The 14841-nt window shown below is 45.5% G+C and overlaps 1 protein-coding gene across 2 annotated transcripts in view; it reads left to right on the forward strand.

Annotated features, from left to right (window-relative positions):
• The window catches only part of zgc:63587 (uncharacterized protein LOC393431 homolog), a 65861-nt gene that overhangs the window by 8823 nt on the left and 42197 nt on the right, over nucleotides 1–14841 (forward strand). The window contains exons 1-2 of one of the 2 annotated variants that reach the window (XM_007908625.2): nucleotides 1833–1927; nucleotides 9862–9913. In XM_007908625.2, the coding sequence (XP_007906816.1) occupies nucleotides 9893–9913 (21 nt within the window). In that variant the 5' untranslated portion in view covers nucleotides 1833–1927; nucleotides 9862–9892. Of the gene's footprint in view, nucleotides 1–1832; nucleotides 1928–9861; nucleotides 9914–14841 lie in introns of those variants that run through there. The other variant, XM_007908627.2, reaches the window with a different exon arrangement.

The following is a 14841-nucleotide window of genomic DNA, read 5'->3' on the forward strand; positions in this document are numbered from 1 at the left end:
GAGAGGAGGGTCTTGGGATGGGTCTTGAGGGAAGCAAGGGAAGGGACAAGACACCGACCCCTCCATTTACCTAGAAAGTAGAAACCTGGTTGTTCGTTGATTGGTGGATTGCTTTACAGGGTGTAATAATTAATTTTAAAAAATAAAAAGAATACATTTGTCACTCAATCCATGACTGTTTCCCTCCATTAAGAGATTGCGTTCGCCCACAAATATACAGTCAATTCACTTTACAGTGTGTTCTGTGAAGCGCTTTGGGATGTCCTCCCGACATGAAAAGTGCTGTATCAAATGCAAGGATTATTATTATTATTATTATTGGACCTTCTCTTGGGCTCACAGTGCTGCCGGACGCTGGAGGAGCGCTGGCGCAGCAGAGTGGCCGGCGATCAGATAGCGTTTGTAGCCCAAAGCCAACCAAGCACGAGCCCAAAAGTAGCCCAATACTATGTGTTGCCCCTCCTGCGGGCGGGGGGCAAAGTGGCCGATTTTCTGTCGGGCTTTTGGAACTGTGTTTAAAAACAACAGTGCCTTAAAAGGGGGAGGGGAGTGGGGGGTGAGGTTGGGGGCAGTGGGGGTGAGGTGGTGGGGTTTGGGGGACAGTGGGGGTGAGGGTGGTGGGGTTGGGGGGCAGTGGGGGTGAGGGTGGTGGGGTTTGGGGGACAGTGGGGGTGAGGGTGGTGGGTTTGGGGGCAGTGGGGGTGAGGGTGGTGGGGGTTGGGCAGTGGGGTGAGGGTGGTGGGGTTGGGGGAGTGGGGGCAGTGGGGTGAGGTGGTGGGGTTTGGGGGGCAGTGGGGTGAGGGTGGTGGGGTTGGGCAGTGGGGTGAGGTGGTGGGGTTGGGGGGAGTGGGGGCAGTGAGGGTGAGGGTGGTGGGGGTTGGGTGGGAAGTGGGGTGAGGGGGGTTGGGGGCAGTGGGGTTGGGGGGGCAGTGAAGGTGAGGGGGGTTAGGCAAGTGGGGGTGAGGGGTGTTTGGGGTTTGGGGGGAGCAGTGGGGGTGAGGGTTGGTTGGGGGATGGGTGGGGGTGAGGGGGGCAGTGGGAGTGAGGGGGGGTTGGGGGGGTCGGTGGGGTGAGGGGGGGCAGTGGGGGTGAGGGGGGGGCAGTGGGGGTGAGGGGGGGCAGTGGGGGTGAGGGGGGGCAGTGGGGGTGAGGGGGGGGCAGTGGGGGTTGGGGTGGTGAGGGGGGGCAGTGGGGTGAGGGGGGGGGCAGTGGGGGTGAGGGGGGGCAGTGGGGGTGAGGGGGGGCAGTGGGGGTGAGGGGGGGTTGGGGGGTGGGTGAGGGGGGGTGCAGTGGGGGTGAGGGGGGGGCAGTGGGGTGAGGGGGGGGCAGTGGGGGTGAGGGGGGGCAGTGGGGGTGAGGGGGGGGGCAGTGGGGGTGAGGGGGGGGCAGTGGGGGTGAGGGGGGGCAGTGGGGTGAGGGGGCAGTGGGGGTGAGGGGGGGGCAGTGGGGGTGAGGGGGGGCAGTGGGGGCAGTGGGGGTGGGGGCGGTCGGGGGAGCAAACGTTTTTCAGCTTTAAATGAAAAATTCGGCACCCGCCCCGGAGCCGATTTTTCAAGCCGCACCGCCTCCGAGAACCCGCCCAAATCGGGCGAGAACCCGCCCAAACCGGGCAAGAACCCGCCCAAATCGGGCGAGAACCCGCCCAACCGGGCGAGAACCCGCCCAAATCGGGCGAGAACCCGCCCAAACCGGGCGAGAACCCGCCCAAACCGGGCGAGAACCCGCCCAAATCGGGCGAGAACCCGCCCAAATCCCAGCGCCGCTGCTCACCGCCGGGAAGGGTCGGGAGAAGCCGCGCGCGCAGTGGCTGCCGGGATTGTGGAGGAGTGGCGGTTGGGAGGACCCGGGGCTGAGGGACGGCAGCGCGCGCCGAGCGAGCGAGCGAGCGGGAGACAGCGGCTGGGCCACGGGCAGCGCGAGCGAGGGGGTAAGTGCGGGCAGCGGCGTCCCCCCGGGGGGGCGGCGGCGGCCGGAGCCCGAGTGTCCGAGTGTCCGAGGCTCGGCTTTGTCAGTGACCTGGAGTGCAGCGCTGGCAGAGAGCGGAGGCCGGACAGGGAGAAGTCCAGGAAATAACACCCGCCTGAGAGAGGAATGTGGGAGGGATTGGGACTGGGACCTGGGAGAGGATGGGAGAGGGTGAGAGGAGAGAGGGTATGGGAGACAGAAGAGGCGGCGAGAAAGAGTATGAGACACGAATGAAAGGGGTTGTGAGAGAAGAGAGAGGAGTGTGAGAGGAGTGAGAGAGAGGAGCGAGAGAGAGGAGTGTGAGAGAAGAGAGAGAGAGGAGTGTGAGAGAAGAGAGAGAGTGAGAGAGGAGTGTGAGAGGAGTGTGAGAGAAGAGAGTGTGAGAGAGGAGTGTGAGAAGAAAGAGTGAAAGAAGAAAGAGTGAGAGAGAAGAAAGAGTGAGAGAGGAGTGTGAGAAAGGAGTGTGAGAGAAGAGAGTGAGAGAGAAGAGTGTGAGGAAGAGAGTGAGTGAGAACGAAGAGGCTGAGAGAAGAGAGGAAGAAAGGAAGAGGGTGTGTGTGAAAGAGAGGAGGGAAGACTTGAGTGTGTGTGAGAAATAAATTCCCTTTGTAGAGAGAAAGGGAAATTGGGAGAGGGATAAAGTAAGTTCGAAGGTTGTAAAGAGGAAAAGGCACCCACTTACATTTCAAACTCTTGTTCACAGGCCCCCAAAAGGCATCGAGATGTTGTGTAGAAAAATGTACAGAGAATGTTTCTGTCCGGTGACCTGACTGGGATTTTACAACCGTTGTAAATTTTTGGGTTGACAGACCAAAAGTCTGTCGATCAGATTTTGGTTTTCACCGAGAACTTGAGTGGGTTGGGATTGTAATACACTTGGTATTTTATAACTTTGACACTTCGCTGGTAACTCTTAACGTACGGCTACATCAGATGGAAACTGAAACTGTCTTGTCTGCTGTACATTTTAAATATTTTCTAGACAAACTCTGCAGGGCAATGCTGAGGGAGCGCTGGTTTGGTGTCTTCCTTCCTTCAGATGAGATGTTAAACCAGCATCCCATCTGCCTGTTCAGGTGGATGTTGAAGATACCATTGGCACTTTTCAAAAAAAAGGGTGTATCAGCAATCCCCAGTTAAAATTGGTCATTCACTTCTTGGCTATTTTTGAGACATTGCTGTGTGGAAATTGGCTGTTGTCTTTGTCTACAAATACACAGTCACTACACTTCACAGTTAACTCATGTGAAGCACTTGGTTGTAGCAGTGGGTCTGTTGCGGCAATGTGCTATTTCAAATGCAAGGATTGTTATCACCATTTTTAGTCCCGCAGATATAATGTGGCCTATCCTTTACATTGCAAAAGGTGCATGGGTTTTGTGGGTGAAGCTGGAAGAATTCCTTGAAATTAAGTGTAACTGGTAAAAAAAATATAATATTGGGTTGTGACAATGATTTTCAACTGCAATCAATTTTTGAGGGGGGAAGAAGAAAGAATTTTCTGAAGAATCATTCCACTGATTAGTAGCAGGCGGTTGGAAATGAATAAAGTCCAGATGTGTACAATAGATGTTAAATGTTTGCTAAATTGTATTTTACATTGGCTCTTTGGCACTTTTTAAAGTTAATCAGTGCGCTGTATTAACAGTCACTCTGTTGTACTGTGCTTTGTTTAACTCTCTGCTGTATTGTCATTGGGAGCAGGGATTCTTCCCAATTGGCTCCTATGGATCCTGCAAGCCGAAGTCTTAACGGGAATGGTGGTCTTAGTTGGACAAACAACAAGAAACTTGTCAGACAATAGTCTCGAGCTTCTTGATGGTTTTACAGCTTGAATTCCAAAAGTCCCCAAACTGCACACTTCGTGGTCCCCGTGTCATGGCTCTTTCCACCTTGCGCCAAATACTCCAAAATTGGTTGAACCGGATGATGTGCTCTGCGTTCCTGGGATTTATTGAAGTAGGGTGTTTTGACCCACTTCCAACCTCCCTCTGTCCGCTGTCACATTTGCCATCCCTTAAAACAGCAGTTATTATTATTATAGTTATTACCCCACCCTCAAATAGAATTCCTGTAACCTATTTCTGTTATCTAACTACCGTCCCAACTCCAACTTTCCTTTCCAAGGTCCTGCAACGAGTCGTTGCTTCCCAGCTTCACTGTTTCCTCTCTCGCCATGGTATAAACCCCTCCATTCCGGTTTTCGTGTTGCCCACAGTACAGAGAAAGCCTTAATCAAAGTTACAAATTACATTCTGTCTATCTGTGACCAGGCTCTGTCTGCTTCCTCGTCCTTCTCGATCTCTCTGCCGCCTTTGACGTTATAGACCACTCTATTCTCCACTTCCTTTCCTCTCAGCTCCACTTTCATGGTTCTATCCTTGCCTGGTTTCACTCTTACCTTTCCCATGTTCTTCACTTTGTATCAATTAACTGTTTCTCCTCCCCCCCCCCCCCGCGCTGTCATGGGTGGCATCATTCCTCAAGGTTCTGTCCTTGGTCCTTACCGCTTTAATATTTACATGCTTCCTGCTAGTTAATACCATCCACAGGCATGGGGTTATCTTCACAAGTTTGCGAATGAGACCCAACTTTATATCTCTGCCTCCACCTTTGACTCCAGGACATCTGCTGTCCTGTCACACTTCAAGTTCTTGATGGGATGAGAGACAATTTTCTCCAGTTTAATGTCGACTAAATGGAGGCTCTCCTGCTTGTCTCCCGTCAGCACCTCCTCAGCTCGGTCTCTGACAGCATCACTATTTGTGGATGCACTCTCCATCTCTCCAAGTCAGTATGGAGCCACTATCTCACTCCTCAGACAGCCAAGACCTTCATCCATGTTTTCATCACGTTCAGGCTTGATTATGCTAACTCCCTGCTCACTGGACTTCCAACTCTGCAGCTTGTGACCTTTCGCTCACCAAACTCCATGAGCCTATCACCCCATCCTGTAGCCTATCACCCCATTTGTGGAGTCCTGTAGCTCAGTGGTTAGAGCACTCGCTTTGCAAGCGAGAGACCTGAGTTCAATTCCAGGCAGAGGGCGAAACCTTGGGCAAGTTTCCTTACTCCACACAGAGCCTAATAATAATCCCTCCAAAAACCCAAAACAGTAATAAATTGGTCATTTTCAATCTACGACTGTTTGTGGGACATTGCTGTGTGCAATTGGCTGCCGCGTTTGCCCACAAATATACAGTCAATTCACTTTACAGTGTGTTCTGTGAAGCGCTTTGGGACGTCCTCCCGACGTGAAAAGCGCGATATCAAATGCAAGAATTATTATTATTATTATCCTCATCTGGCTCCCCATCCCACAAATAATCAAGTTCCTCATCTCCACCATTAAAGTCTTGCCCCTCCCTTCGCCTGTGACCTGTTAAAACCTTAACAGCCTGCCCGCTCCCTCCACTGGTGGGCAATGGCGTGCTTTGTGTCCCCTCCCCGCCCACTCCACTATTGGCAGTTGGGCCTTCAGCCTCTCTGTTCCTGCTCTCTGGAACTCCATCCCAGAGTCCCTTTGTCTCTCCCCTTCCCTTGCCTCCTTCATGACCCATCTCGAGACCTTCCTCTTTGACTGTGGCTGAGGTCATCCTCCCACCACCCTTAGCCTCCACCCCTCTTGACTCCAACCCCAAGTTTGGGGGCAATCTATTGTACAGTGCCTTTGGGCATCCTGCCGACATAAAAGGCTCTCTATAAATGCAATTTGTTGTAGCGGTAATGCATACGTACAGTTCCTGTAGATAAAGCGAGTAGATTACATTATCCATCAACTAATTTTTGAGAACGTAGTATGAATAGTGAAAAATTGGTTAAGAAAAAATAGGCCTGGGTTCAAATTAGCATATACAGAACATTTATGAGGTGTGTCGAGTGCTTACTCTTGATTATCCCTGCCCCTATTCCGCTTTTTTTCCACACGGGAACAGCTGTATCTCATTGTGTGAGGATTTGTGGTGCAATGAATTGGAAGCTTTTAAGTAAATGACAATATTTTCTTAAAAAACAGTTTTTGAACTTTAATTCTTTCTTTGACTGAGATTTGAAGTGGTCCAGGCGGGCTGCTTGAAAACTGATTCATGTCTGAATTGACCATTTCTCCTTTGATAAATGCATCAATAAACAGTTCCTGATTTTGAGACATTTCCAAATGACAGAGAATGTCCCTGGAGAAATGAATGGGATTCCCACAATTGATGTGGACTCTCCTCGGGCATTACTCTGAGGGGAGGTTAAGTATATGAAACAACAAATTCATATGAAATAAGCTGTGAAATCTGGAATAGAAACAGAAAATATGGGAAATATTCAGCAAGCCTAAAGGAGAAAAAGTTTTTTTTGTGTAGAACTTTTTGTCAGAATTGAATTATAAATTTGTTCAGTTTGGTTTAACATATGCAATGGCTGTTATAGCAGCAGGCCAGGCCATTATACTGTAATGTCTGTGCTTGTGGATGGCTGTGATGGGTGCCTTTTGATCTTGACTTATGTCACTGAATTTTGCCTGCCAAAGCAGCTCCCCTTCCCTAAAATGCCTTGGGTTATCTTACTAAATCTGCTACTGTTCACAGCATGTAGGTACATGGCACAACTTGGATCTAATACTCCAGAAATAAGTATATTTGGCTTCATTTGTCTATATGGTAGGGGTATCCGCTCCAATATTTAATTACTGTGTTGATTTCCTTCTTTGTCAGGACTGGTAGTGGAGGATGACCCCAGAGAATATGCTTGCTTTGCTTGATGTTGAATTAGTGGAGAGTTCTTTTTTGGGGGCAACCAGGTGTCAGACACATACAGAAACCCATTGCCATGCTTAAGAGTATCCAAACCAACTTGAGAGTTCCATGTAGCCCACCCTATACATGGGAATTCCATGGACATTTATTGGAATGGAGTGTGCACTATCTCCCTAGATGCATTATGCTGACCAAATTCTGAAGATTATTAGGCACAGATTGGCACCCAGAGAGGCTGGGGGTCCCAAGAGCATGCATTGGGGTACTGCTGGAATCTAACCAGCTAAAGCCGCGTATCTTGCCATCGAGAACACTCTCTGGCAAGCGTTTCTGTTAGACCTTTGGCTTTCAGGGTTAATTGGAAGAGTCCCTGCCCCCAGTGCTTCGTCTGCCCAGGAACTGGACTACTGTACACAATTTTGACATTCGGTTGCCAAACGTTCACCTTGGAAGCTGTTCAGCTCCAAACAAGACCCCATTTACCTACTCTTCCCTCTCCAAACCCCCCCCCCCCACCTCAGCTCCAAAGAAGACCCCATTTACCAACTCTTCCCCCCACCCACAACTCCAAAGAAGACCCCATTTACCCCCCGCCCCTTACCACCACCGGCACAAAGTTGGTAATTTGTCATCCAACTAGTGTGGGTTTAAGCCCGCACTAGTCAATGGCAGATACCAGGCACTCCCTGCAAGCTTCCTGGTGGGCTTCCTTGCTCCTGGAACCATAGAAATTTACAGCACTGAAGAAGGCTGTTCAGCCCTTCTTGTCTGTTGGCTCTTAAAAATTGCAATCCCTATAGTACAATTTACTCGCCCTTTTGCATATTCCTGTAATTGACTCCTTTTGAGATATCTATCTTGTTCCCCTTTGAAAGCTAATGTGCATTCTGCCTTTAAAGAGCTCTGTTTTGTTTGTTTCTTCCTCTTTTGTTCAGTCATTTTTTTTTGTAAAGTTAATGTAATAGGGTTACATTTTTTTCATTCTCCTTACAATAAGGTCTGCTGCCATGTTTTTGTGAAATAGTGTTTATTTCAGTTATGGAATTTTGGTTCCTGTATCAGAAATAAAAAAAATTCCTGTCTGCTTTGGCACTGAAGAATGACTGGATTTTTAACTGGGACTATAGATTTCTGCATCTGATTTACTGCGTTGCTTGTCATTTTACGCCATTTCTAGTACAGTATTTCCTATGATTTACACAAGGACTCCCAAAGAAACTTGTCAACGGTTGCAACTTTTTGTACAAACATTTTTGAGAATATCCTGAGACAGATACATTTTATCAGCTGTGTCCTCGAGGTTGCTTCTTTGAAAACAATAGTGACTATCTTTTGAGTGGATGAGGTTGCGGGAAAGGGTGTAAACTAAGTTGTGGCTGTGATTAAAGTCCTAGGGATAGACCATTAGTGGCATTGAAAATCTGTTTAGCCTCATAACATCAGCAGGATGTTAACAGTGCAGTAAATTATCATATCCTCTTCAACTTGCATTTATGAGACGTTCCAGTATTTATTGATGTGCATCCTTTTGCTATTTTCTGCCCTCCTTTCCTGAAGCACTACTTCATGCAAGAAATGTAAGATTCTATGAGCCCACATTCCTTCTACTGTCAAAATGGCTTTCCCCTTCAGAGTTGGCTATTCATTTAGGAGCCTAGATCGTGGTGTTCAGCATCATAGCCAAGCCTGATCCAATCCCCCCCCCCCCCCCCCCCCCCCCCCGACCAACATTCACTTAGACTTAAGATTCTGCTTCCAAGTAGAAATAGTTCAGTTGGTGCCATTCTTCCACATATAATAATCCTTGCATTTGATATAGCGCTTTTCACGTCTTTGAGATGTCTCAAAGCACTTCACAGAATATACTGTAAAATGAACTGACTGTATATTTGAAGGCAAAACGTGGCAGCCAATTGCGCTCAGCAGTGTCCCACAAACAGCCGTGGATTGAAGTGACCAATTTATTATTTTTTTCTTGAGAGATTATTATTAGGCATGTGGAGTAAGGAAACTTGCCCAAGCTTTTGCCCTGCCGGAATCAAACCCAGGTCTCTCGCTTGAGAGGCGAGTGCTCTAACCACTGAGCTACAGGACTCCACATATGATGTATCAAACAATTTTCCAGATTAATTCATCATTCACAGCATGGATATTTGAGACTTTACTGATGCTGTGTTTGTCTGCAAGTAATTGATTTATCATAATTACTGATGAATTGCTTAGAGACATTTTGATGTGATGAGGCATGATATATAAAATAATGTAAAAATTAATAATTTACTGCTCAATACTGATGCGAAGGGCTATGGCTGAACATGGAGATGCTCCATGTGCTACATGGCCTAAAACATTGTTGTATTTTGCCCGAATGTTTGGATTGTTGTTGGAGAGCTTTATTTTCAAGAGCAAACAGTTAAGATTAATCATTATTAATTAATTATAATAATTTAGTCACTTAATCCACAGCTGTTTCTGGGACACTGCTGTGCACAATTGGCTGCCCCATTTTGCCCACAAAATATACAGTCAATTCACTTTACAGTATATTCCATGAAGCACTTTGAGAAGTCTCGAAGACGTGATAAGCCTCTATATCAAATGCAAGGATTATTATAAGTATTATTATTAATATAGTGTAAACTGAAAATGGTTTGCTTACAATTGAAAGAGTGATGGAAGCAGATTTGAAAGTAGCTTTCAAAAGGGAATTGGATATGTACTTGAAAGAAAAAAATGTGCAGTGCTATGGTAAGAGAGGGATATTGGGACAAGTTGTTTAGCTCTTTCAAATGAGCCTGCACAGGCACGATGGGCAGAATGGGCTGTAAAATTCCACAATTCTATGATTCTATTCCTTGGAACTCAGTGAGTTTACAATTTATTAACCATGCAAATATGAAGCAACTGCTCACATATGGGATATTGAAGTCCCATTGTTCATGTGGTTTCTTATTATTAAATTTGCATTAGCAATGGATGTGGGAGCATCTGCAGCTTTGTTTACTTGGGCACTTCTACTAACAAAATAATTTGAGTGTATGTGTTTGTAGATGAGCTTTGCTGGGAAATGACAGGATCACTGAGTGCTCTGTGCAACCCCATGAGGTCTTTTAGCAGTGCTTTTAATCCTGTATATCTGCTTTTCCTGCAGGTTGCTGTGAGTCATACAATTAATTATCATCATGTCTACAGAAAAGGCGAGGGTAAGTAGTTCTACGCTGCAAGTACACAGTTAAATTGACTGAGCTGATTTGAGCCATTCTTTGTGTACCATGTTTGTATTGATAGAGTGTAGTTTGCTATGTAATGGTGAATTACATTTGATTCACAACGACAGGCTTTCAGCCACTGGGATCCGAAACTTTAGAATCCTCTTCCTCTGTCTTACCCCTTCCTGCCCCGTCTTCAGGTCGAGCCTGAATACTTTCCTCTTTGACTGTACCTACGATCCCCTCACCCTGGAGTGGCATCGAGCTCCGACACTGTCAAGCGCTCCAGGATGCTACCCTGCGTGAGGGGAGCTAGTTAAATAATAGAATCATAGAATTATACAGCATAGAAGGAGACCATTTAGCCCATTGTCTCTGTGCCAGCTCTTTTAAAAGAGCTATCCAAATCAATGCCACTCCTCCACACTCTCCCCATAGCCCTGCAAACTTGTCCTCCCCAAATGCAAGTTGTTGTTATAGAAAGGCTGAGACGTTAGTTCTTATTTATAGTTCTCAAGTTTGTAAAGACATCAGACAGCTGGGGGTAAAGCATAGTGGGTTGGGGTATATCAGATCCGATGCTTACGCACGCACATATGCACAGGGAGAAGGGTGTGCAGACTTTTAGATGGCTTGGATGGATGTTGTTACATATTAGGAGAGTTCTGAGTCTTGTACACTGTACGCATAATAATTAAATTGTGCTGTATGTGAGGAGGAGGCTGATGATAGAAAAAGCCATAAGCATACCCACAGGAAGTCTGTACAGTTTCTGTTTTGAATCTGGCATTCCACAGTGGATAGTGCTCTCAATAACCAGTGTGTGTGTGATTGGGGGGTCGGCGGGGGAATTCTAAATTTGGGGGAGGTCTACAGATCAATATCTTTCCATGAAATGTAATTTGTATGAAATTGAAATTTGAACGTGAAATTGAAATAGAACATGGAATTTGCATTATAAATACTTATTTTTCATATTTTGCTTAAAATGCTCTTCACTGTAAGGTTTGTGTTCATTTGCTGAAGGTTTTCCTATTTGTCAAAGTTTTATCCAAAAAAAAGGTAAGGAAAAAGCCCTGATATAATTATGTTAAATCCATTACCAAGAAAGACCTTTCTTGAAGTGTTTGAGTATGATGCACTGCATGTGTCAGCTCCATTCTTTCAAATCACAGATCACGTGTTCCTAGTTATTAAAAGGGTATCCCTTTTATTCAAATTATTCTCATTAAAAATAGAGAATTGATTTATGATTTTCTTCTATATTGTGGAATCCTCATGTTAATGTCATACTTGACAGCGTCCTCTTTCAGCACTCATGTGATTATTACACACCTTGCTCACTGGAGCTGAGCGAGGAGGATAATAATAATAATAATAACCTTTGCATTTGATGTAGAGCCTCATCACATCTTTGAGACGTCTCAAAATACTTCACAGAATATACTGCAAAGTGAATTGATTGTGTATTTTGTGGGCGAAATGTGGCAGCTAATTGCCAACAGTAATGTCCCACAAACCGTCATGAGTTGAGTGACCAAACTATTTTTATTATATATGTATATATGTTTTTTTAAAGGGATTATTATCTCCGGAAAAGTGATCCGCCAATTAACTAACCACTGGGTTCCTACTTATTGCCCATAAACAGAGTAAAACAGAGGCATATGGAGTGAGGAAACTTGCCCAACGTCTCGCCTTCCTGGGAATCAAACCCAGGTCTCTTGCTTGTGATCTGACCACTGAGCTACAGGACTCCACGGGGTGTTAGGCTTGCAGAGCCTGGTGTGGGAGAGGACATGGACTCTGAGGTTCTGGATAGTCTGCAGTGAAGGGACGAGCTGGAGAGTCTGGCAAGCTGAATTTTGGCATAGTCAAGCCTGGACATGATAAAAGTGTGAATGAGAATCTTGGAAGAGAAGTGTCAAGAAGGGAAGGAATGTGAGCTACTGAAGAGGGGTTCACTCCCTAGTGCGCAGGACAGGCAGGTCTTGTGGTGGAACTGGGGGATGGGCAGTCAGGGTGGCTGCTTTTGCACAGTCATCAGCAGGTTCGACGATGAGCCTGGTGGAGGAAGCCCAGGCTGGAGCAGAGGGAGGCATTGAAACAGTTCAGGAGGGGGAGAAGTCAGGGAGGATGTTAGGAGAGAAAAAAGTGAGTAGAAGTAGTAGGAGATAGCACAGGAAGGTGAGAGAGAGTTTAGCAGTGCTGGAAACAGCACTCCTCAACTCTCACCTCCCCTGCTGTCTCCTCGTGTCAACTTGGGCTCAGGCCTAAATTAATAAGGTGTAGCTATTATTGGCAAAGAAGATTCCAAGTATTTTAAATTTAGAAGCTATCCATGTTTACCATGGCTTTGTGGTGGTCTGTGTGCAGGAATGTGGGTTATGCCCTGAACTGATAACCTCTTGCGTGCAGAAGGAATGACTCATGCATTCATAATCTGTCCAATGCTTCTAACGTCTTTGGTGTGAAAGAGAGAGAAGACCTGACATCAAAAGAATGTTTCTTTTATACCCATTTGCTAAGATTGTTGCACGGCAGGAGAGCATTGTATTTCGAATGGTTTCAAATCCATGTTTTGTGATGTGTGTGAAACCGTTGTATTCATTGAATATGTGGTTAGTGGCCTTATCTGTGATTAGAAAGGAGCTGTTTGCAGACGTGTCTGGAGATTTTTACTTGTTCAGTGGTCCAGAGCATGCCACTTTTCTGTACTAATTTCTGAATAAAGCGATGAATGCATTACTCAGTCCTGTAACATCATATATCCGTGAACTCTTGCTAAAAGTGAGATTCATGATCCCAATGAGTGAATTGCAGATTGCAATTCCCTTAAACCTCTGGAGCAGATTCATCTTTTACATTATTCACATCAGTTTATTTTATTTTAATAGAGTCAAGTGAATGACTTGACAGATGTATGTTTTATTTGTGTCAGGTATTACATTAGAGTACATTAGTGTGGAGTCCTGTAGCTCAGTGGTTAGAGCACTCGCTTTGCAAGTGAGAGACCTGAGTTCAATTCCAGGCAGAGGGCGAAACCTTGGGCCAGTTTCCTTACTCCACACAGAGCCTAATAATAATCCCTCCAAAACCAAAAACAATAATAAAATTGGCACTTTCAATCTACGACTGTTTGTGGGACATTGCTGTGCGCAATTGGCTTCCGCGTTCGCCCACAAAGTTACAGTCAATTCACTTTACAGTGTGTTCTGTGAAGCGCTTTGGGACGTCCTTCCGACGTGAAAAGCGCTATATCAAATGCAAGGATTATTATTATTATTATTATTCGAATATACAGCACAGAAACAGGCCATTCGGCCCAACTGGTCTATGCTGGTGTTTATGCTTTATATGAGCCTCCTCCTGCCCTTCCTCAACTAAGCCTTCAAGCATAACCTTCTATTCCTTTCTCCCTCATGTACCTATCTAGCTTTCCCTTAAATACACCTAAGCAATATGGCTGCAGCCATCTTTAGATCTCTCCCAGATGCACCTTTTCTCTCTCTAGTCTGCCTATTTTGTTGCAATTTCCCCCCCTCCTTTTGCATTATTAACACCTCTATTCTGTTTTGTTGCAATCTCCCCCTTTGTTTTGCATCATTAACACCTCTTTAACCCATCATCCACTGTCCTCTACCCCATTTTCTCCTTTGTCTTCCTTGCCCTGCCTTCCCCCTCTCTGTTAGCCCTTATAGGCCTCTCTCTTCCAACATGCCCAGTTCTGACGAAGAGTCGTGGACCAGAAACGTTGACTCACTTTCCTTTCTCCACAGATTGTGGAGTCCTGTAGCTCAGTGGTTAGAGCACTCGCTTTGCAAGTGAGAGACCTGAGTTCAATTCCAGGCTGAGGGCGAAACCTTGGGCAAGTTTCCTTACTCCACACGTCTAATAATAATCCCTCCAAAAAACCAAAAACAATAATAAAATTGGTCATTTTCAATCTACGACTGTTTGTGGGATATTGCTGTGCGCAATTGGCTGCCGCGTTCGCCCACAAATATACAGTTAATTCACTTTACAGTGTGTTCTGTGAAGCACTTTGGGACGTCCTCCCGACGTGAAAAGTGCTGTATCAAATGCAAGGATTATTATTATTATTAGATGTTGCCTGACCTGTTGAGTGTTCCCAACGACTTCTGTTTATATTTTAGACCTCCCCTGTTCAGCACTGCGATGAATATTGTATATGCTGCTTGTTTTGCCTGCTCATTGAGGAAAGGAACTTATTCCCTTTTCATATTATCGTATCCCCAGACATTTTTTTTGTATTTTTGTTCAATATCCTAGGTATAGACTGTGCCTGAAAAGCTTGACCAAACTTGTTATGCAGCAGTCCTTCTGTTGCTTTGCTTTTCTGGAAGTTATACAGTCTTGTGTTCAGTTATCGCACACTTCACCAGTCACAGACACAAACGCCAGAACTAGGTGTAATGCACTCATGCTTTCACAAGGAGTTTATGAGGGGTTCTTGATCTTGAAAGTAAGTGGAAGACTGCTTTATTGTTTAAGTGGAGAAAAGCTATGCTGTTAATGTAGTTAAGGCAAAAAATACATGGGATAATTTATAAATAAATAATCTTTGTATTTGATGTAACGCTTTTCATGTTGAGAGATGTCTCAAAGCGCTTCACGGAATTTACTGTAACATGTTTGGCGAACTTAGTTGGTAGGAATTACAATATTTTTAACAGTCTAATTTGTTTCTCAAAGTTTCCAACAAGAAGTACAGCACATAACAACAAAAAACATTTGGTATTGTGGGCAAACAAAATGGTGATTGCTATAGTTTGGATGAGAGCTTGGAATTGGTTGCTGATCAATAGCTATACAGTTGTAGATGTGCAATCAGCGTACCCTAAAATGAGTAGACGATGAGCAGCAACGGGCTGAGATCTTGAGAGAAGTATTGATGGCTT

Source organism: Callorhinchus milii, unplaced genomic scaffold (genome assembly GCF_018977255.1).
Source record: "Callorhinchus milii isolate IMCB2004 unplaced genomic scaffold, IMCB_Cmil_1.0 Scaffold8, whole genome shotgun sequence".
Classification (NCBI taxonomy): domain Eukaryota; kingdom Metazoa; phylum Chordata; class Chondrichthyes; order Chimaeriformes; family Callorhinchidae; genus Callorhinchus; species Callorhinchus milii.